General features: G+C 36.1%; 1 protein-coding gene across 1 annotated transcript in view; it reads right to left on the bottom strand.

Annotated features, from left to right (window-relative positions):
* The window catches only part of LOC119774137 (metabotropic glutamate receptor 7-like), a 119,188-nt gene that overhangs the window by 12,287 nt on the left and 81,247 nt on the right, over window positions 1-25,654 (bottom strand). The window contains exons 7-8 of the mRNA XM_038271510.1: window positions 15,734-15,873; window positions 8,846-9,781 (exon numbers count right to left, since the gene is read on the bottom strand). Coding sequence (XP_038127438.1) covers window positions 8,846-9,781; window positions 15,734-15,873 — 1,076 coding nt within the window. The remainder of the gene's footprint in view (window positions 1-8,845; window positions 9,782-15,733; window positions 15,874-25,654) is intronic.

The following is a 25,654-nucleotide window of genomic DNA, read 5'->3' as shown; positions in this document are numbered from 1 at the left end:
TGTTGTTGCCTTCATCCTTAAGGGATATGATGTCTTAGCTTTCAATCAATTTAACTAATTGCCAAATTATGGGGAATGCACATGTTATTGAACATACAACAATCTTCTCGTGTTCTCTTTTTATGTAATTAGCAGGCAGCTAAATATAACTGAAAGAAACTTTTAATAATACTCTGATACCTTAGAACGTGAGCTACAACCCACCTTATTAGATATGAATTCATGATGAAGCTTAATCCAAAGAGTGTGAACAATATCTGATTGGTACTCTCATCACGCAAGCTCACACATTTAAACTCCAGCAATGTGAAAAAAAAAAAAAAGTGAAAATGTGGGTTTTCACCCTTGTTAATACTGCTACACATGCACTCAGGCGCACACACAGAAGTAAACATACCAGCGCAATTCCTTTTTTTGCACCGTCTGTAATCACAGACAGGATTTTTTTTTTCTGCGCTCCCTCTGCTTGACCCAAATTCATAACCCCCTCTCAGCTACCATTCTAATGTTAAGCTTGTCACAAAACATTCATAATTAATTATTTTTTGCTTTAACATAAATAATTACATGAAGTCATTTTCCTGACTGCTCAGCAACACTCTATTTATAGATGCCTTAATGATTTATTTAAGTCTTCATCAGGGAATCAAACGCCTGCTTTTGAATTTTACATCTCATTGACAAACCAAATACCAGCATTGAGCCACAACAAACTGTGCGGCTCGACAAAAAGCTGATGAGGGTGTTTCTCATAATTAGACCCACGCACTGGGACCCACGCACTGCAAAGGCAATTTAGTTGAGTATGGTTTAGTGCTATAAATGCACACAGTGATAACGACTTGATTCAGTAAGTGACAATTAGGATGCTCTCTGGCCCGTCAGTGCATGCTTAAATAATGAATCCAGGGGATTTGCAGTCTCTTCGCAGGTACCTGGATATCTCTGGTTGTTTTAGGTGGCCTAGTTTTTTAAAACTAGCCCCTTCTCATGAATAACTTTTAGTGGGCTTTGAGTTGCAGAACTCCATCACATTTGGAAGACACTTTACGTTTGCACCCCCATTTCTGTGTTTTAGGGGTGGTGCTTAAAGGTTCTTGGTGTCGGTCACTAAAAGTCAAAACAAGTTCAGGAGGTCACCTGAGCGAGATGTTTAAATTTTTTCCGAAATGAGGTCCTGATAAAATGTTTAGGCAGTCAACATTGTTCTATATAAGGAGATCATTAGGGAGACTAAACAAAATAGTTAATCCAAGAGGGGCCAAGACAAAACCACACTTGAAGAGCCCATAACCCTGAAATGGACAACTGACATTGTTGAAAAATGTTACACAACTATGCCTTTTCAGTCAGAGTTACTACTCAGGAGATGCGGCACAAGCATATCTATTCATATTTCAACAACACCTTAAACGAAAGATGGAGAGAAATTGGTCTGTAGTCTCAGAGGTTCCTAGCAGAGGTTCTTGATTTGCATAAAAGTTGCCCTTGGCAGCATTAGAGGAGAGACATAAAAATAGCAATTTCTTTTTATCACTCAAGTTAGAAAACTGGCTGACCACTGTCTTGCATTTTTGCACATCTTTGAGAATGTGGAACCCCATATGTTAACAAGGAATGTACTATTTGCTGCTGACATTAGAGAATGCTGGTAGCTGGAGTGCTTGTTCAATTCAATTAACTTGCAAGCAAAATTAATTTTTGCGAGATTTTTTAATTCACGGACTCACAAGGCCAATAGATGCAATAAACTCAATATAGAAATGTTTCAAAGTAATGAAATGCAGTGACGTATATGACGTCAACAAGAAGCAGAATGCTGAAGCAAAGCAATCATGGCTGCACCTGTTTTTTTTGTTTAGTTTTTTAAATAAGCAAAAGGACTCGATTTGTGCTTATGTGATTCGGAAAGATGTTTATATGTTCTTCCTGACAGGATTTGGTAGAGTTTGATTTATGGGTTAACTCCACTAGTGTTGAAATAAATCAAGAATGTAATACGCCACAGTTACTACAATAGGCTCTATGCATAACTCCACTACTTTAAGACTCCTTTGTTTCCTTTCTTACATTACTTGATGAACTGATTAATCCAGGTGTGCCAGATGTGTCTAGCCAAGAAGACATTGGCCAGACACACCTGGATCCAGTAATGAAGACAGAAAACAAAGTAGCTGCTTTAACTTCAGGAAGCCCATTGGCTAAAAGCTTGAGATGGGAGGCGGGTACCACTGGGTGATTTATCTAATCAGCTTGAAGAGTATTTCTGAATGTCTGTTTTTGATCACATTCCATAGGAGCCTTCTTAGACGAACTCTGTGTAGATTTCAAATTGAACTACATGTATCAGTCTAGCTTATACCAGGGTAACATTTTGATAGTGTTGGGCAAATGCATTTATTGTTGAGTCAAGCGCATTCATGTTAAATGGTTCCAACTTAGCAACCAATTGAAGCATTACATTAAAGATGGGTTGTGTGGTACTCAGACCTACTGTTCTACATAGGCCTAAAACCTCTCAGCAAAATAATCAACAAGACTGGCTATAGACAACATCTCAGAATTTCAGCCACCTGCTGTTAATGGGTGACATCAAGCTGCATGATAAGAGTGAGTGGGACATTGACTCCAGATCCACACCACCAGGACATACAGCAGGCACATTGTAATGTTATTTGGGCTGAGGAAATTTGCCTAGATGGTGACGAAGAGAGGGATGGTATTTCACACAAAGAGAAACACACAAAGAACAAAAAGAAGCCACAAGAAAAAGCATAAACAGTCAAATACCTGCAGCTAGTAAGGCAAGTTCGAAGAAGTCAGCTTGAAGGGCAATTATCTTGCCCATTGATTAAAATATAAAACCTATTCACCATGCCTGGTGGGCTTCACCCCAAATCCAGCATTTAAAGACTATACGCTAAGCGTAAAGAAGGATGCAGAGGTCTAGTGAGCATCAAAACCACTAGATACACAAGAGGAAACACCAAAGCTCCAGGAAAACATCATGATTTACAAAAGAGACTAAAGACATTGTCGATTATCTTTATTAATTCTGAAATAAATGTTTATTTTTTGTTATTGTCACGAATGTTTGTCAAATTGTAATGTTACATCTATTTATGCTGTATCTCACTAAAGGGACCTAACAAGCACCTGATAGATTTGCACTCCCAAAATAATTTTGGGATAAAGTTCATGCAAAATATGAACATTTGCTTTTTAAATTCAGTTAAATCTCAGACTGACAGGTTTTAGCTAAGCAACGACTAACCCAACTCTTTGATTGGCTGTCACAGCTCTGCCAGGTTGTATTGGTTGAGAGCAACCTTAGTTTAATAAAGTAAATAAAAATGATCAAGTGGCTCTATTGTTTTATCTCATTTTATTGGCAGAAGTCTCTCTCAGCAACAAAAAACTTTAATCGATGGATGCTCCCCATCATAAAAACAGATGTAGAGGCAGACTGGCTTATAAAATCTATTCACTTAGCAAATAGCCTCTCTGCCCCGACACAGATTGCAGACATTTGCATATATTCAAGAGAAGGCTTTTTCATATTTATTTAAAATATGCATATTAGAGGCAGAACAAATAATTTTGTTTCCCCAAAAATAAAAGCTATAAGTGATACAACAATTGTATGGTAAAAGTACCATCTGCTGATAGCTTATCTTTTTATGACAACAGAAAGTGATATAAGAAATAAAAATATTTCCTTTTCTATTGAATTAATACATAAAGAGATACATAATACTACAGACTAACATTCTGGGGAATAAAGTGACCTTCTCTTTTAAATCACAAAACTAATAGAATAGCATAAGACTTTCTCCTCTATCACCTTCAGTTCAGTTTTCTTTATGCTGTGTTTGATCCTTAACAATAAATAATTGTTAAGGGATATCAAAATAGGGGCAAATTTCTTTAAGCTGATGGAATTGATTACTTTGTTTATTGCTTTTTGTATTTATTAGAATCTGTTTTGTAAAACTCAAATGTGAATGTATATGATGGTATGTGTAACATTCTAAGAAAAAAAGAGCCAATTTAAGAGCTTTGTGAATTTTCCACTCAGGGTGGTTGGGTCCCTTGTTCAGGCAATGTTTGGACAAGCAGAAACAGCTGAGTTTTGGCTGGCATTTTTTGTCCTTGGTTTTCTAAATCATTAGATATTATAAAGGCCGGTGTGAGAAATATTACAAATGTTTGAGTGGGTGTTGATTCACATCATCTTTAAATTCACATTCAGGCAAGTCCATAAAGCAAGTCCACACTCAAATAAACAATGATCATTTGTGTAGATTTGTGCTCCAACAAATGCACACAGCGCCAAACTAATTTATCCTTTAATTGTCCTGGTGAAGATTCTCCATCATCCAGATCATAGTCAATCCAAAAAAAGAAAAGGACTTTGTTTCCAACTTTGAAGACATTTTGCTTCACATCCAAGAAGCTTTTTCAGTTTAAAATGTCAGGAATAGTGTTAAGTTCGAGGATTTTATACAGTAGAGCAACAAAGCCTTGTTTTTGTTTGAAACAAGGGGCTTTTGATGTACAATGCCTACCCGCTCTCACCACATCCCCAGCCTCGTACAACAGGAGAGTGGAGGACCTCGCCTATTCAGCCAGGCCAACAATCCATTTAACAACCCCCTTTTCAGACACTTAGACGGGTATGGGGCATTGCAGGCTAACAAAAGAAGCCAAACGACCCCCATTCCAAAAGGGTGGACCCCTTCATCCGTTTCAATTTCCATGTTTTTTAAAACAAAAACAAGGCTTTGTTGGGCTACTATATAAAACCTTGAACTCAACTCTATTCCTAACATTTTTTATTGAAAAGGCTTTTTCAATTATTTTTCTTTAATTATAATCGTCTTTTATTCCAACAAAGAGGATGGATAATTTGGGAATTTATGAAGTAAATAATACTTTCTAAACTATGGCAGGTTAAAGAATACATGTTGAAAATCCAAGAAGATGTAGATTGAATATAACAAAATATGATCCAATAGGAGCTCAGTGTTTGATGTGTTAAGGTATTTCTCACAATCAATAGTTGTAAATGACACCAGCAGAAGGCCGTGCTCTAAGAAACTGTGGTGTGAACCATAACTGTGTGAGAAGAAAGAGTTAACTGCATAAAGGGGAAAGATAAACACATTACTGCTTCACTAGCTGCAGTGAGTAACATAATGAACTCCTAATCGTTGCTGAGGGTGTAATTCATCTATGAAATCAGCTGCAAATTGAGATGAGGAAAATCAGTTTCTGATCTATCTCATGTGGGGGTTTAGAGGGAGGGATATTGAGCAGAGTGTCTCTCAAAACGTTAGGAGTAACACATTCCTGTCTGCATTGATATTCTGTCAGGGAAAACCTTCGCTTTGGCTCCATCATGTAACTATGCGGGTGCCAAGCGGCGTGCAAGTCAAAGCAGATGAATGTATCTGTATTCTGCTCAGCTGTAGCCCTGATCAGCAGTGACTAACACAGAAGGTCAGAATGTCATCCTCTCAATCAACTCTAACTGCACACTATGTCAACTGCTTTGTTGAGAGCAGTTGTCAAAAGATGGAAAGTGTTTACCCCCCAACTCCACCCCTTTTCGCCACATTTTCTTTTTCCCCCAGGTTCTCATCATCCTTCTTCTCCACCCCCATATTCCTGTCTGCCTTTTCAGATGAAAGAAATAATACTTTATGCTAAGCCCTGTGTCAAAGTGCTAGACTAATAGCACCTCAGGTGCTTCAAATGTTGGTAGTTGACATCTGCTCCACCTCCTCCTTCACATACCTCCTTCTCGTCCTCCAGAATCATGTGTGGAGTGTTGCACAGGTCAGAGCAGTGCACAGCCATAATCCATGTAGACTCTACAGTGTTTGTAGTAACTAATTACATTTACTCAGTTACATGTACTTGAGTAACTTTTTGAAAAGAAAAATATACTTTTAGGAGTAGTTTTACAGCACTGGTCTACTACTGGTCTACTACTCCATCCATTGTCAGTAACCTCACTTAAAAGTATAGAGAACAATCTTTTATTTACGGGTGGATCATCTAAATAAGTGGTCAACCTAATTGTCAATCATTCTGGTGATATGTTTTCTTAAGGGCATCCTCCGTGCTTTCCCCATTAGCTATCTTTCTCTGTGCATGAGCACTTTCAGGCATATATCTGTGGTGAGCTACAGTTTCAGACTCTCATTGAAGCCCACCTTCCTCACTGCGGTTCTTTGAAAATGACTGAGGGTCTAAGATAAAAAGTGTCTACGAAGTGTATGAGAATAAAATAAAGGCCTCAGAAGAGGCAGATATATCCTGGAATGCTTTGTGCAGTGAGCTCTCCTCGCAAAGCATTATGGGATTTGTTGTCACAGTGGCCCGCTGTCGGGTAGCAACAGCGGTGACTAATAACAAAGATGGCACAGGCACCGTGCAGTAATGTTACAGGAAGAATGGAGCAAAAAGCACTGAACATCTGTCTGAATGGTCAGTTAACTGAGTTCGTGATAAAGTCCATTATATAGTCCGGGTCCCTACATAGTGATTTACAGTTTTTGGGGTTAGAGTAGATGTTTGGACACAGTAAGCATGTATGAGCTATGAGAACAGCAACTTTTAAACAGATAATACATGAGGAGAAATGGACTCGTGCATTCTCTGTCACACGCAATTTTTTTTAAAGTAGAGAGGACGGGTCTTGTAAAAAAATTAATGAAAATCCTCCACAATACCTTTAATGAAAACAAGTTTGTTTAAAACAAAGAGACTCACTTTCCAACTTAAAGCTTATTGGTTAAAAGCTATTTCCATCTGCTGAGTCTGCCATGTGATTTAGAGGTTGGCTGAAAATACAGTATACTGTAGTACAACCTATTCTAACATACTGTAACTATTGATTTTTTTCAGTTTTATAATTTAGCAAATGTGTATTGAACAGTGCTTATTCCATCTAGATTTTATTGTGTAATTACTGTATATTATATGTTTGTTTTTATCTTTTCTTGCTTAATATTTTGTTCAATTTTACATAATGTTGTAAAATATAAAATTGGATGTTATGATCATGGGTCAGTTACTCAGTACTTGAGTAGTGTTTTTACCAAATACTTTTTTACTCTTACATAAGTAACTACTTAAAAGGCAAGTTTTTAATTTTACTTGAGATAAAATATGTTGAAATAGTGCTACTATTACTTGATTAAAACTTCTGGGTACTCTACCCACCTCCTCTCATAAAGGTACTCTTGCCAACTTAGAATTGTCAAATTTTTCCACATAAAAACTGAGTAACAACACCACAAAGAAATTATTGTGGGTTTGTAAGAAAATAATGTATGTTTTTTTTAATAGAATAAAATAAAATAAAATAATAATAATAATAAAAATATAACACAAAACTCTGATATGTAGAGAAAACAAGTACGGCAATTACCATGAAATTATTCTTGTGGTCCACTGCAAGACCACATTTTTATCATATTTAGATTTAAAATACTAGAAATGTTTTCTAAGCCAAAAAAAGGCTTTGTTTTTGGTCCACTCCAAAAAGCCTCAAACTCAATGTTATTTCTGACATTTTGAATTGAAACAGCTTCCTGGATGGGAAGTGAAACATCTTCAAACTTGGAAACAAAGTCCAGTGGATTGTCTTTTAACTTTCGGAAGCTCTCTCTGCTTGACTTGTAACCTTAGGTTAACAGCCATGTGTGAAATTTTTCAGCAATGCCAAATTCTGTCCATTTTATTTGGACTGAGCAGTGAGGTCTGCATGATGGAACATCTGGTAGTAGAGTTGCCTTGCAGAAAGAAGCTCCTGGATTCAAATTCTGATACAGGGTGACCTCTACATTGAACTTGTATGGTTTCCGAGTGGATAAGTGGGTTTTCTCAAGGTAATCCAGTTTCTGTCTACAGTCTAAAAAATAACAATTAGGTTATTTGAATCTTTAAATAGGCCTTAGATATGAATGTGTGTTAGTGATTGACTAGTAACCTGCCCAGGATGTGCCCCACCTGTTGCCCAGTAAGCGCTGGAAACAGCCACTAGCACCATTTTGCAAAAAATCTGTAGGAATATACACATGATGAATTGAACAGTGCTTTATTAAATCATATAGCTTGACTATTGTTTTATAGCTTAATCCTTAATCCTGTTTTCCTCTGTCCAACCTCTGAGACTCATAGAAACAGCTGGAATAATATTAAAATGTAATAAAGTTGAAATCCTATTTATTAATTAGGCAACCTCTGAAGACATTTACTTTAAGCGCATGAATAAATATGGTCAAGTCAAAAACATTCATTTCCTAGTAAGGTATAAATTTAAAGTAATCCCCTAATTTTACACTTTTGTTCTAAGTCATTAAGTCAGAATTGAAGCTGAAAATCAAAGTCCCCCCCACAGAATACTTGGACTTTACCATCAAAGATTAATGTTAACATAGCAATTGAAAATCAAATTAAATCCAAATTTTTATTTGTCAAAAATGCCTTTTTGAAAACATATATGCATTTCAAACCTTTCAGATTTAAATTTGCAAACAGTTTACAAACATTTTTATTATTTCCTTTAATTTCAAAATCCTTTTCTGTTCCCAATAAAATACATTCAATTCTGCAGAAGTTATTTGAAAAAAACGTGAAAAGGTCTGAAGGGTGTCGATGTTTTTGCAAGGCACTATAAATGTGTCTGTTTTTATCTTGCTTTTCTGCCTGCTAGGATGAAAAAATAAGTGCTGAAAGAAACCTAAAGAAAATATGTAAAATAATTCAGGGAGATACAAAGAGAAGGTTGGTGACAGTGTAAGAGAGAGCACAACAAAAAGAAATGACTCACCTTCTCAGCTGACTGGGCTGTGCCAAAGAAAATTGGGATGAAGGCCAGCCATACTATGCAAGTAGTGTACATAGTGAATCCAATAGGTTTGGCTTCATTGAAGTCCTCTGGTACATCTCTTGTCTTGATAGCATAGATGGTGCAGGTCACCATCAGCAGGATGCTATAACCCAATGAGCAGATAATTTGCAGGTCTGTGATGTCGCACTTCAGAACTCCTCGAGCCAGCATGGGGTTTATCGTTTTTTGCTCGTCGTAGTCAACAATTGTGTTTGGTGGGTCAATGGCAAACCACACAAGCACCCCTAGAAGCTGGACAGAGATGAGGCTGGAGGTGATGGCAATCTGTGAGGTGGGGCTAATGAAGCGAGGGGCTGTGACCGTCTGCTTGCCCTGCTCAAAGATCCGATAGATCCGGTTCGTCTTGGTGAGTAGGGCAGCGTAGCTGATGCACATGCCGAGGCCCAGAAAGATCCTCCTGAAGGCGCATACGGCTATGTCAGGCTTGGCGATCATGAGGAAGGTGATGATGTAACAGAGAAAGATGCCAGTTAGCAGCACGTAGCTCAGTTCTCTGCCAGATGCCCGCACTATAGGGGTGTCATTGTAACGCACAAATGTTGCCATTACAAAGATGGTGGCAATGATACCGAGCATGGCAAGAAAGACGGGGATTACTGCCCAAGGAGAGTGCCACTCCAGCTTTATGATGGGGATGTGCTGGCATGCCGTTCTGTTGGAATTGGGCCTCATGTTGTACGCACATAATCTACAGGAAGTCTCATCATACTGGTATTGGTAGCCGTCACATAGCTCACAGATCCAGCAGCATGGCATGCCCTTCACTTTCTTCTTTCTCTCACCAGTTTTGCAAGGCAGACTGCACACAGAGATGGGCACCTCCTGCTCCCCATCTGGCCACTGAAGCTCTTCCAGCTGGGAGAGATGTGACACAGGAAGATGAGTTAGTGACTGTGAGAGATGTAAGAAATTACAAAAAAAAACTTTCAGGACACACAGCATCGATATGCAGCTCAAATGCATCACATTTACCTCCCACAGCTGAGAGAAAGGATTAATACAGTACAAGATCGTTCCTGCCAATTTATTCAGGGGATTGCCTTTTCTAATACTTGAAAGTAATTGAAATCACCATAGCAACAGAGAATACCTTTGTCCAGTGAAGTAAAAATAAATGTGAAATGCAAAAGACATTAGGCTTTAATACAAGACCCGGTGAGGTATGAAATACGTGACAAGGAGAAAGAATGGGATTCAGTTTTGTAAAATACAGCCGTTCGACTATGCTGACCCATTTCTATTTATAATCTTGTCAAGAAAAGTGCAGTGCACCCTAGCACCTAGGCACTGTCAAAAAGTCTTAAATACAAACGTCTTGAGGTGCTTTATGATTTAAGCTCATACTATAGTTTGAACATGTAAGTCAAACTGAAAAAAAATCACAGAGAGGTGGATTTACATATTTTGTTAGGTTTTAAAAAATTCATACCACTCTGAGCATATCTTTTGATTTATTTTGAAAGTGCTCTGAACTTTGGCTTTAAAAGCAGAATAAGATGAAAGCTTCTCCAACTTAGCTTCACAGCATATCAGAACATTAAGAGACTGAAAAAAGTCAAACATCAACAGTTAGACATATGATACTACAATAAATAGCTTGATCTCCTGCACTGAGAAGACCTGTTTACATTTGACATCAGAATGCTTCTTGTGACCCCTAGATTCATTTAAACTCTGTTTGAATATGATAAAAATACCTAGAATACTGCGAAACAGCCATAATTCTCAGTACTGTGGTACAAGTACCCTCAGTGGTACTTGGTTTGCCTTTAGTTGTACTTGATGTCTGGTATCAGTTCAATTTATGAACAGGACAGGACATCTATGGTATATCTAAACACTATGAGATGATTTAACTAAAGGAAGTTTTGCAGTACTGTTTGTGAAAGTTATAATGAGAAATAATTCATCTGTTCATCAGTTTTCTCTGGCTCTAGGTAAGAGTTAAGGTCAGTGTAAAAATCCTGCTGACATGGCGTGATTGGGACTTTTTTATGTACTGATGTGGTACTCATGCTGCAATTCATTATTTTTTTTATCAGTGCTCACCTCAATTGAGGATCATTCTGAATAAAGCAATGAATAAATAAATAAAAACTTTTTTCAACATGTGCAGAACCATCTTTATAAACACTTAAGATATGAAATAGAACACATAAAGTAAAACTATCCAAATAATTTTATATGGAAGCCATGTAGGCTGACTGTCATAATTAAAAACGTATGGCTGTAGTACTGTATTAATGGGACTAGAAGAAAATAAATGCTTATTCTACTCTCATTTCAATAATTCTATATCAGTGCTTTTATATAGAGATTCTACTCCATTTAAAAATCAGGTTTCGGGACAGATAATACAGGCTTTTGCCAAACTAAAAACAACTTTCTCTCTATACTATATGATTAAACGCTAAATGTTTGCAACTAATATATATCAGCGCTATCCGTGCCATTGCTTTAATGAGATACAAACATCAGTTCTAATAAATAGTTAAAACCAAAATACGTTCTATATGTGATGCAGCCATACTGGAGACTCCCAGAGGGAATATCTGACTTTTTAATGTACCAATGTTGTTTTTAAAACTGGAATCAAGGATAATCTAATTTCAGAGTATAAACAGGACATAGTAAATCTAAATTTGACAAAATAGAGGGCAAATTTGTTCAAAATTAAGTCATGTCCATCTGTACAAAATCCATCTGTTTCTTCTTGAAAGATTTTTACAACCACATATAAATTGGGATTAAGGGTGTAGAATTTATAATCATCTGCTTTGGTCAGGAAGGTGTGCGCAAGCATTTTGTGTATTTCTGTCTCATTTTTTAACCTATTCTCTTAAAAAAGTAATCTGTCTAGGGTGTACTCCCCCTTTTGCCCATAGACTAATGGAGATAAGCACCAGCTCCCAGTAACCCTGATGAACAAGCAGTAGTGGATGGATGGATGGATGGATGGATGAAGGGATAAAACATTTTAAACAACAAAAATAAACAACTTTTCAACATTTAAATAAAGGTAGCATAAAAACAGCAATTTAGGGAAAAGCTTGATTGACTCTAAGAGTTTCAAATCTGCCTGAAAATAATTGATTCAGCTTCTCTGCACTTAGGATGTCAGAATTTAAGAAGACTCTAAAATCCTTGCTGCCCATCAGCATTTAATAAATGAATAAAAAAAGTGTCAGGTTGGTGTTAGAAACTGTGTTAAGTGTTTTAAGTGCACTGCCCTTTTTTTTTGTTAGGAGTATGTTTGTATAAAGTCTAAAATGCCAATAGATAGTTGGAATTAAACCAAATAGATCAAAAAGTACAACTGTAGCTTAGTTTAGCCAAGTTTTAGATATATGATTCATTTAAACAGTGTGGTGGGAAAAAATCGATCTCCCATGAATTCGCTTATACATATATGGATTTATTAGTGCTAAGTTTCATTCATTCAAGCCTCAGAGCTGCAATGCCACAAAGTGTCTAATTGAGAGATGTTTTTTAACTTATTAGGGAGAGTTTAGGATAAAAAGATAATATTCCCACAAAAAGCCAGACAGTTTCTCAGGGATTATTAATTCCTAACATTATGTGTTATTTCCAAACTGTCTTTCCTCATTTTGGTAAAGATATGTGGAGACCTACAGAGCCTTTCTGCAGGGTTAATTAGTGAGAGAGAAACACTGTCTAGGCAGAACAGGCCTGAACATTATGCGGTGAGGGTGGCTGATGTCTTGTTCTCTTTTTACTTTGCATAATAAAATAAAATGCCAACCAAGTGAAATCCATCGATCTCTGTTTAACTGGACTGTATAGTTGAATACCTTTTTTTCCACACAACAACACTTAAACTGTAAAAATGACAGGCTACTGTATGTCCAAAGTTATAGAAACTTTGGTGCCCCTAAAAACTCTCTCTATTTTTCTTTGCACATAATAAGTTCAAATGCAAACCTCATGAAGACCTAAAGATATGTAAATTAGAACAACATCATCTTTTGTATTTTGTTTACTAGTAATCTGCTGCACCAAATACTGGCATGCCGTCCATAACGAGTAGTAGGGCAGTGTTTTCAGTAATAAATTATGATTTATGCTGAAGAATTCCTACTCCTCTCTTTAAAAAACCCAACAACAAAAAAAAAACAAAAAAAACAAAACAAATTGTCATGTATTTAAGTTCATACTCCATAATATCTGCAGCTCAATGTCCCGGTGATACTGTAGATAAAATTGTGTTTTTGGTACCTGCAAGTAGAATATACTAATTTTACATCTTCCTTTAAAAGATTAATTATTTGATTTCCCTAGCTAGACCTATAACGTATATAATGAAATTATTTTAAATTGAAATCTGTTTTTTCCATACAAAATGAGCTGAGAGCAAACCTTATTAACACTGACTTCTAAAGCTTTAAGAACTTTTTTTGCAAATTTGGTTTTAACTTCAAACTCAGCATGAAAAATACTTTGTTTAGTGTGGAGTTATAAATTGACTCATGGTGGATAATAGGAAGACATTACTTGCAGATTAAAACAGCAAATTAGTTTTGTTATCTGCTACAAATTAATTGACGAAGCAGCTCGAAAGTGTTCCAAATGGAGAAGTAGGATCTGTATTTTAACAAAAGGAGACAAAAACTCTAACCATTATGTGGTTTGAGTAAGATAATCCAGCTTCAAGTGTTCGACTACAGTTAGCTGACTAATTTTTAGAGTGATTTTAGCTACAAAGGAAGTAACATACAAGAGGTCTCCTTATCTCTCACTTTTTAATTTAATTTGATTTAAGCAATGCAAAAACACAGCATGATATTATTTCTCATCTATGACTTGTTCACCTCTAAAATATTTATTGGGGAAATTAACAGACAAAACGAAGACAGTCACTATAAAATGAAACATATTTCCAGCTAGGTGACAGAATGCCTCCTCCATATGTGCCCAATGATTACGGTTACTGACATCACCTATGTACTGTAGCACTCACATCTGCAGCGTGTTTGTGATGTGTGTCTGTGTGACGAATGTGTTATTCCTGAGCTGTCAAGATAGGTTATCAGCTGTCATTTATCAGAGGCTATGAAGGTGCCATTTGTTATGTGGACAATGAATGGCGGTGTGTAGGAAAGCCTCCTGAACGCACACAATGTGGAAACAGTAATGAGACCAGCAGCTCAGTTGCCAAGGAGACAGGAAACAAGGTTTTATTTGACATCTTGAACCCTGGAGTTTTCTTTTGAGTTTTGCTTTAGTTATTAATTTTACAAATAATTGGAGCTTCTGTGAGCAGAAAAACATGAATACCCTGACCTCTGAGCCCATAATTCAATGATTGTTTCTATTGCTGGAGACATGTTTCAATTAGATATGTAGCTACATGTGCTTATTTACATGATAATACATTGTCCAACCAACCACAAACAGATATAAGGTTATGGGATGATTTTGGATTGGTTGTTTCCCTTTATGAATAAAGCTATCATTAAAGATGTTGCTCTTGCTTTTTATCTATTATTAGAGTCTTTATTATTAATCTGATTATCAGAGATATTTAAGTATAGCAATAAAGGCAAAAAACAGTGGCTATTGATGTATTCTTTTGAGATAACCACGTACACTTGAATTGAATGTTGTTGTTGTGATACCCTTATCATGGTTTAACTTAAAAATTTATATATATATATATATATATATATATATATATATATATATATATATATTTATATATATATATATATATATTTATATATATATATATATATATTTTTTTTTTTTATAAATATTACATTTATTCTTGATTTAAGACTACATGGGATTGAAAACACTTTTTGGTCAAGGATGCACACAATATTACAAATACAGTTTTATTTTTTAATATGATTGCTTAAGTTTCCAAATATCCCTTCTTAGCCTTGTAGTTTAATTCCATCTAACAGAATATTAATTAGAATTATAGAATCCATTTTCAGAGGCATGAAGCAGAGGAGATCTGTGCACCGTACTAGGTTTCAATTTCCAGCAGCAATATCTTCAGTAACTCTCCTGCCAAATAAATGAACATATATGGACTGACACCTAAGCTGAAAATGAGCCCTTTCATTTTCCTTCCACTCTTTGCTGTCAGTTTTTTGACAGAGGCAGTATAAACATAATGAAACTTTCCTCTCACTGTTCTCCTACTTTCCGTGTCAATCCTTCCAATCAAGACCCTTCTGAGAAGGTCTCGGCCAAGCGTTCCTTTTCCTGGCCGAAACGCGTCAGAACTTTTATATAACAGGCTATATGTAACCGGCTGAAATCCTTTTATCCCTTTCACACATTAATTTTGAAATGTTCAAGTTTCACATCATGCTTCTTTTCCCTCTCCCTTTTTTTTCTTAAAAGCTGTAGATAACATTAAAATTGAATTAGGTGTAGAAACATTTTCTTTTAAGGCTGGCTTCTGCAGGACTTTGCCTTTGGCAAATTCCAAGACACCATATGAACTACTGGAAAAGATTTCTGTTAATCTATCTGGATTCATACATGGCAAAAAACAAAAACAACCAAAAAAACATAGCTCCAAAAACTGTACACTTATCAATTGGCTGGGTAAATTTCAAGTCTATTGTCTCAAATGGTTATGTCATTCTCTCTTGGTGACTTACACATTTTCTGCATATAAGAACACACAGTGTGAAATGCAAAAAAATATACACGTACTGTCACACAGGGGGCTTTACTTTTAGGAAAATATATAAAATACTATATGTGGTGCATGTGCAATATATACTGTAAGTATGTGTCCTGGTAAAATACAATGGTTAGTCAGCATACCCTGAGCTGAAGGGTGTCCGCCCACTGTCCCACCACCTTGTACTCTGGGCCAGAGGAGTTGGTCAACTGGAACTGGAACAGGTCATAGCGCCCTGGAGCATCGCCATTCTTGTTAAATACAACAGATGTGCTGGCGCTACCTGTGCAGGACAAGAGGGAGAATACAGCTATATAAATCAAATGAAAAAGAAAATCCGATTCAAAGGTGAGAAGGATACTGTACTTTTTTCCACAGGACAAAAACAAGATTCGTTGACATTTTTATTTAGATTACAAGGTGACCTAAAGATACTGTTTCCTATAACTGCAGGACCTGCTTTTGAAACATTCATGAAAACAGATGAGAGGAGTTGCAGGCTAGTGTTCTATAAAAAAAAGATACGTTTTCCTTTTTGTTTCTGCTGAACAATGACTTCTGAAAAACGTTTTCCTGTTCATAATATAGTTAAATCATTTCCATAAGGTTTGCACATGCAATACATCAACTTCCCTAAGTTTGGCAGGCCATTGAGGATAAAAAAAACAGTGTATAAAATCATAAAAATTAAACGCTTCATCTAAAAACATTTATATATATGGAAAAACACCCAAACACAGTGACACATAAGGGATTTAAATACATCTAAATTACCAATAATTAGCATTACTAACAATTAGCATGGAATAGAAGTAACAAAATGAAGTCTATAAAATATCTACTTTAGATTGATATTTTAAAGTGTTATGGAAATTTATTTAATAATCAACCTCTGCCTGTAAAATTGATAAAACATGAACTACAATATAATTTGTTTTAGCCAGTCTTTAGACTGGGAAAGACTGCAGAACATGTTGCTGGTCATGATAAATTTATGCAGAGCAACGAGATGATTTTTATATGATTTTAATATGAAGTTTAATTTGCTGTTATGCATTGTGGGGATAATGATAATGGATGAAAACATCACCAGAACTCGCTGTTTAAGAACTGCAGCAATTAAAACTTAATTTGTTTCAGGGTTGTTGTTTTTTTCATGTCTTTACAAGTAATGTCCTTGAAGTGTAGAAACTGTGTAAGATACTTACAGCTGTATTTGTGACCAGCTATCTCAATTTGTGTAGTTTAAACCGTTTTTCCCCATCTCACCAACTGAGACAATTACCCACATTTATGTAAGGATTGCATGATAGACAACTTTTGATGTTTTCCGTACACGACTGAAGGTATTGGTAAAAGCCCTTATATTAGCTGCTAGCTTTGCTGTCAGTTTACATAGAACTACATCAGTTTAGATGAGGATTCAAAAACTTCCTCTTGTATGAGGACAGATATCAGATATGACTGGGTTCTAACATGTATTTTAAAATGTATTACATTTCTCACTACACCACGGTATAAAGTTAATTTAAACCTCCTCTTTTTTACGGCTTTGCATTTCAGTCTGGATTTTAGTCTCTGGTCACCAACAGGAGATATTGGGAGGGTAAGCAGGTCAGCCAAGGCATCATATGGTCCCCATCTGCTCATGGTGTGCACTGCCCTTTTCTTCAGCCAAGTCCAGAACATTTTTCTAATTAGTTTAAAGACGACTACGGATACCTGAAATGTAATCCATGTTGAAAAAAAAAAAAAGGTTTAATTTCATTATTTGGAAACACAAACCTACCCAGTTGAGTCTGTCTTTGGCATGTGCTGATTATTCAAATGCTGTATTAAACCTTAATCACATGCCCGAGTGTGCATGTGATGTCATGCAATCTCAGATGTGTCGTTTACAAGAAGGTCAACCTTTCAGCAGACTGGTGTTGAATGGCATCAATGGAAATATGGTTAAACTGTATTTTATAATTAAGATCTGTTTTGCTGATAATGTCATTCTATCTTTTCCATACCACAGTGAAAATATAAATAAAACTGTTCATCTATGCTCCACATACACATTCAAAATGGAAACACCATCTTTTAAGTAGGACAGAGTATATTCTAATGACTCTTGGCATGGGAATTAGGTACTTTTAATAGCTCTGTCTATAAAAAAAGTGTAGAGAATGGACCACAAGCATATGTCCAAAACACTTTGGGAACACGTTGTTTTTTTTTCTGGAACAGAGCGTTTGGCTTTCGGACAGAAGGTTAATGCACCTTCCCCTTCTTTTTAATATATTTTTTTTTCTCAAGGACATTTACCACTGGATATTTAACACTCCTCTTAGGCCTAAAGCCTAAAGCCACAAAAGGCAATGATAGTAAGGAGTTGTGGCAATTTCTAAAAGAAAATCCGATGCCAAACAAAATGTCACAACAACTTACCACCGCTCACAATTTGGGTGACAGGTCCTTCACCCAAATTTGAATTGGTGACATCTTTTAAGTGCCTATTTCCATGTTTATTCAGAGCCACCAATCACATAGTATCTGCTGTTATGTAAGATGACAGCTTATTCTGTATGTTCTACATCAGCATTACAGTTACCGCACCATCTGACCCATTTACTTAAGGTGGAACACCAATTTACAAGTATCAATGTGTCAGCACAGAAAATTAATCTCGACTGAACTGGTGATACCAGCTCTGAAAGCTGTTGATATGAAAGCCAAGGTAAAACTCTCAGGGTGGCAGTCAACATCCTGTCATTTCAGCTTCAAGCATGTAGACAGAAGACTTGTTGACACGCTGTATAAAGATGTTGACAAAGTATTGACTTCTGTAAGGAAAAGCGGAGCCAAGGTTGCCATTCTTACTACTTTCCTCAGCAGAATTCTTCATTGAGCACAAATGCACTCCGTTACCCAGCTGAGCACCACGGTTGATTGGACACCAGGTGCTCCCCAGGTTTAGAGCAAATAATTAGGTTGTGTTTCTCTGTGTGCACATGTAAAAAAGACAGAAAAAAAATCTGTTTTGTATTAGCTGATTTTTTTTTAGAGGAACAAAATGCTCTTTACATACTTTCTAGCCAAAGCGCTGTCTAAGATGAAAGATTTATGCATTTGAATGCGGCTGTGAACTAAGACATGACAAAAGTGCACTACTGCTGAGCTGTGCTAAGCAGCGTGGGTGGACCAGGGATCCACTGCTGTGTTTTTTCTCGCATCATTATTCTTTTCTCTTTTTTTTGTTTCTCTGCCTCTCACTCCTCAGCTCTGTGACTCCAGCACAGTGGGGAGATTAGCTAAGGAGGTTTATACTCCTTCGCTCTCAAACATACATTAGCAGCAGCACATACACATTATAATGCACATGGTTCCTGTCTAAATTCAATAATGACCACCAAGAGACGCTTGATGGAGCACCACCAGAGTAAAAAGGTTTGAGGGGTTGAACATCAAGAAAGTGAGAGAGTTACAGAAAGCTTATTTTGGAAGAGGTGAAACAAATTTGCTGTTGTGGCACCAGAGAAACCAGAGAAGTCCAGATGGTTACTGACACTGGGCAATTAACTCTAAATTCAATATATGAAACAGCACTTAGCTAAGGGCTCAAATAAAATATGGCCTCACATAGACAACTGTTTGGTTCCATCTTAAAATAGGTCTTCTTACCTGTTGGAAATCTGTACTGCTGCCATAGCGACCATCCTACAGAAAACCAAGTAGCTCTTTGAGCTTTGGTTAGAGCTATTTGTCGTGTCTATCTGTATGATGTACTTTACACTTTAAGTAACTTTTTTGCTTTGATAATATCATTCGTAAAAAAGAAATTTGGATAAAGATGTTGATAAATGTGGAGCAATGTATAAAACATACAGAGTGGGTGCTGATATATTGAAAGACGTTATTGGAGCATATAATTAGAGTCATGTATTTACAAGTTTTCTCATCTTCACTGTGCCTCAGTGTGTGTACTCCTGCCCTAATATATACCAGCCTGACACCGTAAATATGTAACCTGCTGGACCAGATGGTCTGCTACACAGAACCATCTGGGAAGTCGTCATTGGTGAGCATTTGGAAAGCTGGAAGCCACTTTGGAAAAAGAAACCAAAAAAATAAAAAAATAAAACTGACTGTAACATCCATCACAGGCTGCACCAGTTTAACTGAGCCGGTTAGTCAAAGCAGACTGTTTTGGAAGCTGCTGGGAAAAGATTTATAACACAGAGAAAAGCCTCATTGTTGTACTTCTCTTGCACCGCATTCCTCAAAACTAGAATGATAAACCAGCTGCCAGAAAATGTTTGGAAATTTGCATCAAATTACCATGCCATTAATAATCTGCAACTCATAAACATTGCATTATACAGTCATGGAAAAAGAATTACAAGCAAAACTTTATTTTCTCTAATTTTATGTCCTAAAGGTAAGTTCCTAAAGAAGACTATGAACACACACACAGACACACACACCCACACACACACAGACACCCACACTCACAACCAAATTAAAATGCAAACAAATTGAATTACATTTAGCTATATTCAGATCTACTCATGCAAGTGAATTGTTCTTTAACTTTTTTGGAATTATTTCAAATAATTCAATCCCATAGAAATGTATGTGTTGCCCGTTGAAATGCACAATGAAGTGGCACAAACAAACAGAAAACGATTAGCCTACACTGAAAAATAAATACATACAGTATATTTTTCCATTAGACTGGTTTAAATATTTTTTGTCTACTATTTAAGCAGTGCTTTTTGAATAATAAAAAATAATCCTTGCCAGTATTTTTTTATTAATCAGAAAGTACAGATGGTTAAAAAAAAATGACTACACATATAAGATCCAATAATGTGCAAAGCCATTTATTAATCAATAGATATTTCATCAGACAATTGGACTTTTCTCACACTGTTGTTTGTTAACCTGTAGTTTATATGCTAATGGAAGGCATGATGCCAAGGAAAATAATCCTTCTTACACATTTAACAGTGTAGCGTACACAATTTAATCATCACATAACCAGCGTGCCTTTTCCAGATGTCGGAAAATGTTTTCCACGTGAGTGCACCAGCTTTCACACAAGATATATAAAGAAATAAACACAATTATGTGTCAAATATCTCAGCAATGAACCAAGATTAAGGTCAGTCAATCTTATTTTACTCTACAGTATGCACAATCTTTGATCACCTTAGATGCATAATTTTCGAAACTTGATTATTCAAGCTAATAATGATTTGATTACTTGTGGGGAACCATAATGTTTATAAATGTTATTTCAACAAGTTCAACTCAGTAATTATGAAAAAAATATAAAATATTTGATAACATTGTAACATGAAAAAATTAAGTATCTGTCATGATGCAACCAGACACTACGAATTCCATTGCATTTGTGAACTTGTGAACAAACTCAATTTAGACAGACATCACAGGACTAAAATCTAAATCTCCTTTATATGGTCATGTTAAGTTGCTCTAAATGAGTTATTAAAAAATAAATAAATAAATAAATTGCATACATGGCAAGATAGTAACTCTGAAAGAACCCTAACTGTGCCTTAAATATATATGAATATATGTGAATATTATATTCTCAGTCAAGTACAGTTTAGGCAACTGGATGTGAATTTTTCTAAAATACATTATACCTCTCATCTAAGAGGTTTCCTCAGTCCTTACTAGTGGTGGGAAGCACTGAGATTTATATACTGTAGCCTAGAGTATATTAATCTCACCCATAGTTATAACTGAGGAAACCTTTGACCCCCTAAAGCAGTGTTTCCCAACCTTTTTTGACTTGTGTACCCCTTTGTGCATTTTGTCATCCCATGAGTACTCCTCTCAGTCGAAAGTATTGATGATTGTCAAAAAGTGGAACGTACAATAGCTGATTATAAAACAAAAACTATTTTACTAAATCCTTTAACCTGATCAGTTAATTCATAGAGATTTTATTATTTCCATCTCAAATAAAAATAAATATAAGTATGTTACCTGTAAGTTAGTAAGGAATCAAAATAAATACAAAATAAAATCATATATAAACCTGCCTTTATAAAACTGGAGCTCCTCTGAGAAGTTCCTCTGTCCTCACATATAAGCTTGATTAATTGATCCCGGATCCCAGCCCTATGAGTATATACATTATATATATATATATATATATATATATATATATATATATATATATATATATATATATACACTATATTGCCAAAAGTATTTGCTCACCCATCCAAATTATTGGAATCAGGTGTTCCAATCACTTCCATGGCCACAGGTGTATAAATTCAAGCACCTAGGCATGCAGACTGTTTTTACAAACATTTGTGAAAGAATGGGTCGCTCTCAGGAGCTCAGTGAATTCCAGCGTGGAACTGTGATAGGATGCCACCTGTGCAACAAATCCAGTCGTGAAATTTCCTCGCTCCTAAATATTCCACAGTCAACTGTCAGCTGTATTATAAGAAAATGGAAGTGTTTGGGAACGACAGCAACTCAGCCACGAAGTGGTAGGCCACGTAAACTGACGGAGCGGGGTCAGCGGATGCTGACGCGCATAGTGCGAAGAGGTCGCCAACTTTCTGCAGAGTCAATCACTACAGACCTCCAAACTTCATGTGGCCTTCAGATTAGCTCAAGAACAGTGCGCAGAGAGCTTCATGGAATGGGTTTCCATGGTCGAGCAGCTGCATCCAAGCCATACATCACCAAGTGCAATGCAAAGCGTCGGATGCGGTGGTGTAAAGCACGCCGCCACTGGACTCTAGAGCAGTGGAGACGCGTTCTCTGGAGTGACGAATCGCGCTTCTCCATCTGGCAATCTGATGGACGGGTCTGGGTTTGGCGGTTGCCAGGAGAACGGTACTTGTCTGACTGCATTGTGCCAAGTGTAAAGTTTGGTGGAGGGGGGATTATGGTGTGAGGTTGTTTTTCAGGAGCTGGGCTTGGCCCCTTAGTTCCAGTGAAAGGAACTCTGAATGCTTCAGCATACCAAGACATTTTGGACAATTCCATGCTCCCAACTTTGTGGGAACAGTTTGGAGCTGGCCCCTTCCTCTTCCAACATGACTGTGCACCAGTGCACAAAGCAAGGTCCATAAAGACATGGATGACAGAGTCTGGTGTGGATGAACTTGACTGGCCTGCACAGAGTCCTGACCTCAACCCGATAGAACACCTTTGGGATGAATTAGAGCGGAGACTGAGAGCCAGGCCTTCTCGTCCAACATCAGTGTGCGACCTCACAAATGCGCTTCTGGAAGAATGGTCAAAAATTCCCATAAACACACTCCTAAACCTTGTGGACAGCCTTCCCAGAAGAGTTGAAGCTGTTCTAGCTGCAAAGGGTGGACCGACGTCATATTGAACCCTATGGATTAGGAACGGGATGTCACTTAAGCTCATATGTGAGTCAAGGCAGGTGAGCAAATACTTTTGGCAATATAGTGTATATATATATATATATATATATATATATATATATATATATATATATATATATATATATATATATATATATATATATATATATATATATATATATATATATATATATATATATATATATATATATCTATATATATAAATATATATATATATATATATACAGATATATACATTTATGTCTCACTGTATAATAATTTCTAACTACATTTATTTGTTTATTTTATTTTTGGGGGCAATTAATTGCATGCTTATTTATTTATTGAGCATTTATTTATTTCTATATTTATTTTTAAATATAATGAGTTGGTCCTCCATAACTGAAGCTCTGGGAATAAAAACTGGCAATTTTTTTTTCTTTTGTGGTGAATAAAAACTTAAAGGAAACACAGATATGTCGTATAGGAAAATATTTGAAAATACATTATTTTTACAATATGCTGAAACAAGTCTGTGTTTTATTCAGACTATGAGAGTTAGAGAGAAGACTTTCAGTCGATAACAGACTTAATGGGAAATGGCATTTTGCTCTGTTACACTGTTTTAAGTTCACGTCTCTGCTGTGGAAAATGCTGAATTTGCAAATGTTGAAAATCTCTATGAATTATAGGAATTTGAAAAATAAATCTATGTTCTCCAGGAGATACAGTACACACCAACTCGATGTTACAGTGTTATGGTATAAGGTAGTCAAATATAGTGGAAAATCTCAGTCTTGTAAATCATTCATCATTCAAACTTTAGGAGATCAAAGCAAAGTAGTAATAATAGATGATCTCTTAAATATCACCTCTAACAAAAATATGAATTGCATTGCAATTACCCTTTTTTATTTATGTTTAAAATGTTTTGGCTGAAATCCTGATATTTTCTTTTTTCCACTTTTTTTGCTAGTGTCGTAACTATTTAAGAAACAAACAAGTCAGATATTTCTAAGCAGAACTGAAAATGCCTAAAAAAATACAGTTCCAAATCAATAAGCAGATTGCCTTTTTGTATTACAGAGTGAAGACAGTTCTTCTCTGTGTGCAATCATTTGATTGTTTTGAAAATGGTTTGACTCATCTCTAAGACGGCTCCTCAGTTTTAGTTAAGACTGCAATGAATAACTTTTAGATAAATATAGTCACAAAACAAGCCTCTCTAGACAGTTTATTTTTGACTAGAAATCGACATCAAAAGAAAATTTAATCTAATATCATTCCTCTCAAATTCCCCAAGTTACACCGTGTGAAATATTAATGTCAACAAATAAAAACTGGAGGATCAGGGTAATTTGGAGTGACTCACCCTCTGATGCCAACAGGTCTATTTAAGAAACAGGTGCAAGTATGACAAAAACACGCTTTACACGCTTGTGACCAAAATATGAGCATTATGTTAACTTCTCAAACAAGGCAAAGAGTCCAAGTTTTCTAATCCCTTTTACTTAGTCATAGGATGTGTGTCAACTTTTCTGGATGGGTTTATAATATATAATTCGTGTGAAATGTTAAAAATATTCAGCAATACAAGAATCGCTGTAAAATATGTCGTTATTTAAAGACAGTTTTACTTATAATCAATCAAATCTGACATTTCAAAAGGCAGAGAATTAATTTCAATAAAGCTAAAGCAATAAACTGGGTTCACCCCTGTAAACACAGATGTTCAATACAGATTACAATGATGTATAATCTAATAGACAGCCGAATGGCTTTTAAAAGTCTCTCTGAAAACCCAGAGTACTTCAAAGAGTCCTTTAATGATCACTGTCAGACATACATAGCGGAAAATTTGTAGTGACAAAGGTTCCCCTTGTATTAAATGTATCTCCCTCCTGGAATTTCTTCTCTGTTCTCTTCTGCATTTTAAAACAGCTGTCATTATGAGCTGTCTTACGCTGTCTGTACTATACTAAATAATGTATTGTTTTAGCTAAAGGTGCAGCCAAAACACATTTTGCTCAAAAAGTCTAAAAATATCATTTTGACATATAAATGCGAGTGAATGTAAACCAAACAGTGTCGTCCTCATGAGACTGCTTATGATGTACTGTTTTTTAAATTCTCTACCATCTGTTTAGGTTTATGTTCCCTTAGGTTTCCTCGAATCTCTGTTGTGTTATGTTTTGGTGTTGCTTCCTTTATTATCAACTGTCCATATTTTGCAACAGAAGTATCTCATTAAACAATAGAATCCTGGATTTGGATCTAAAAACTAACCTCAGCCAGTCGTTTGGACACTGAAACGTGTGAGTGCTCACTTTTTATATTTTCAGGTAAAAGAATCAAAGACTTTATACTCTTCTGCAGATAGTTATACACCTATAGCTAATTTGTGCATGTCGAGTTATCACCCTGATCCTGACCCAGGTATCCAAGCCGAACACTTTTTTGGTGTTCTGCTCAGTTTCCCTGGAACACACCAAAAGGGCACCAGGTCATTACTGTCCAGGTGATCCAGGAGCAAATGTCTTTCCCCTTAAGCCATTCTCCCTCAAAACCTGTTGCCACCAATGATAAGATCAAAACCGTTATACATCTTTTTTGCACAAAAAAAATCACTCTTTTTATTTTTGTACATTAAGTAATTAAAATTATTTCAATATAAAATGACCATTGCCACAT

Source organism: Cyprinodon tularosa, unplaced genomic scaffold, assembly GCF_016077235.1.
Source record: "Cyprinodon tularosa strain WSP-4 unplaced genomic scaffold, ASM1607723v1 ctg8, whole genome shotgun sequence".
In the NCBI taxonomy this organism is placed as follows: Eukaryota; Metazoa; Chordata; class Actinopteri; order Cyprinodontiformes; family Cyprinodontidae; genus Cyprinodon; species Cyprinodon tularosa.
Note: the sequence above shows the minus strand (reverse complement) of the source record. Positions and strands in the feature narration are given on the sequence as shown.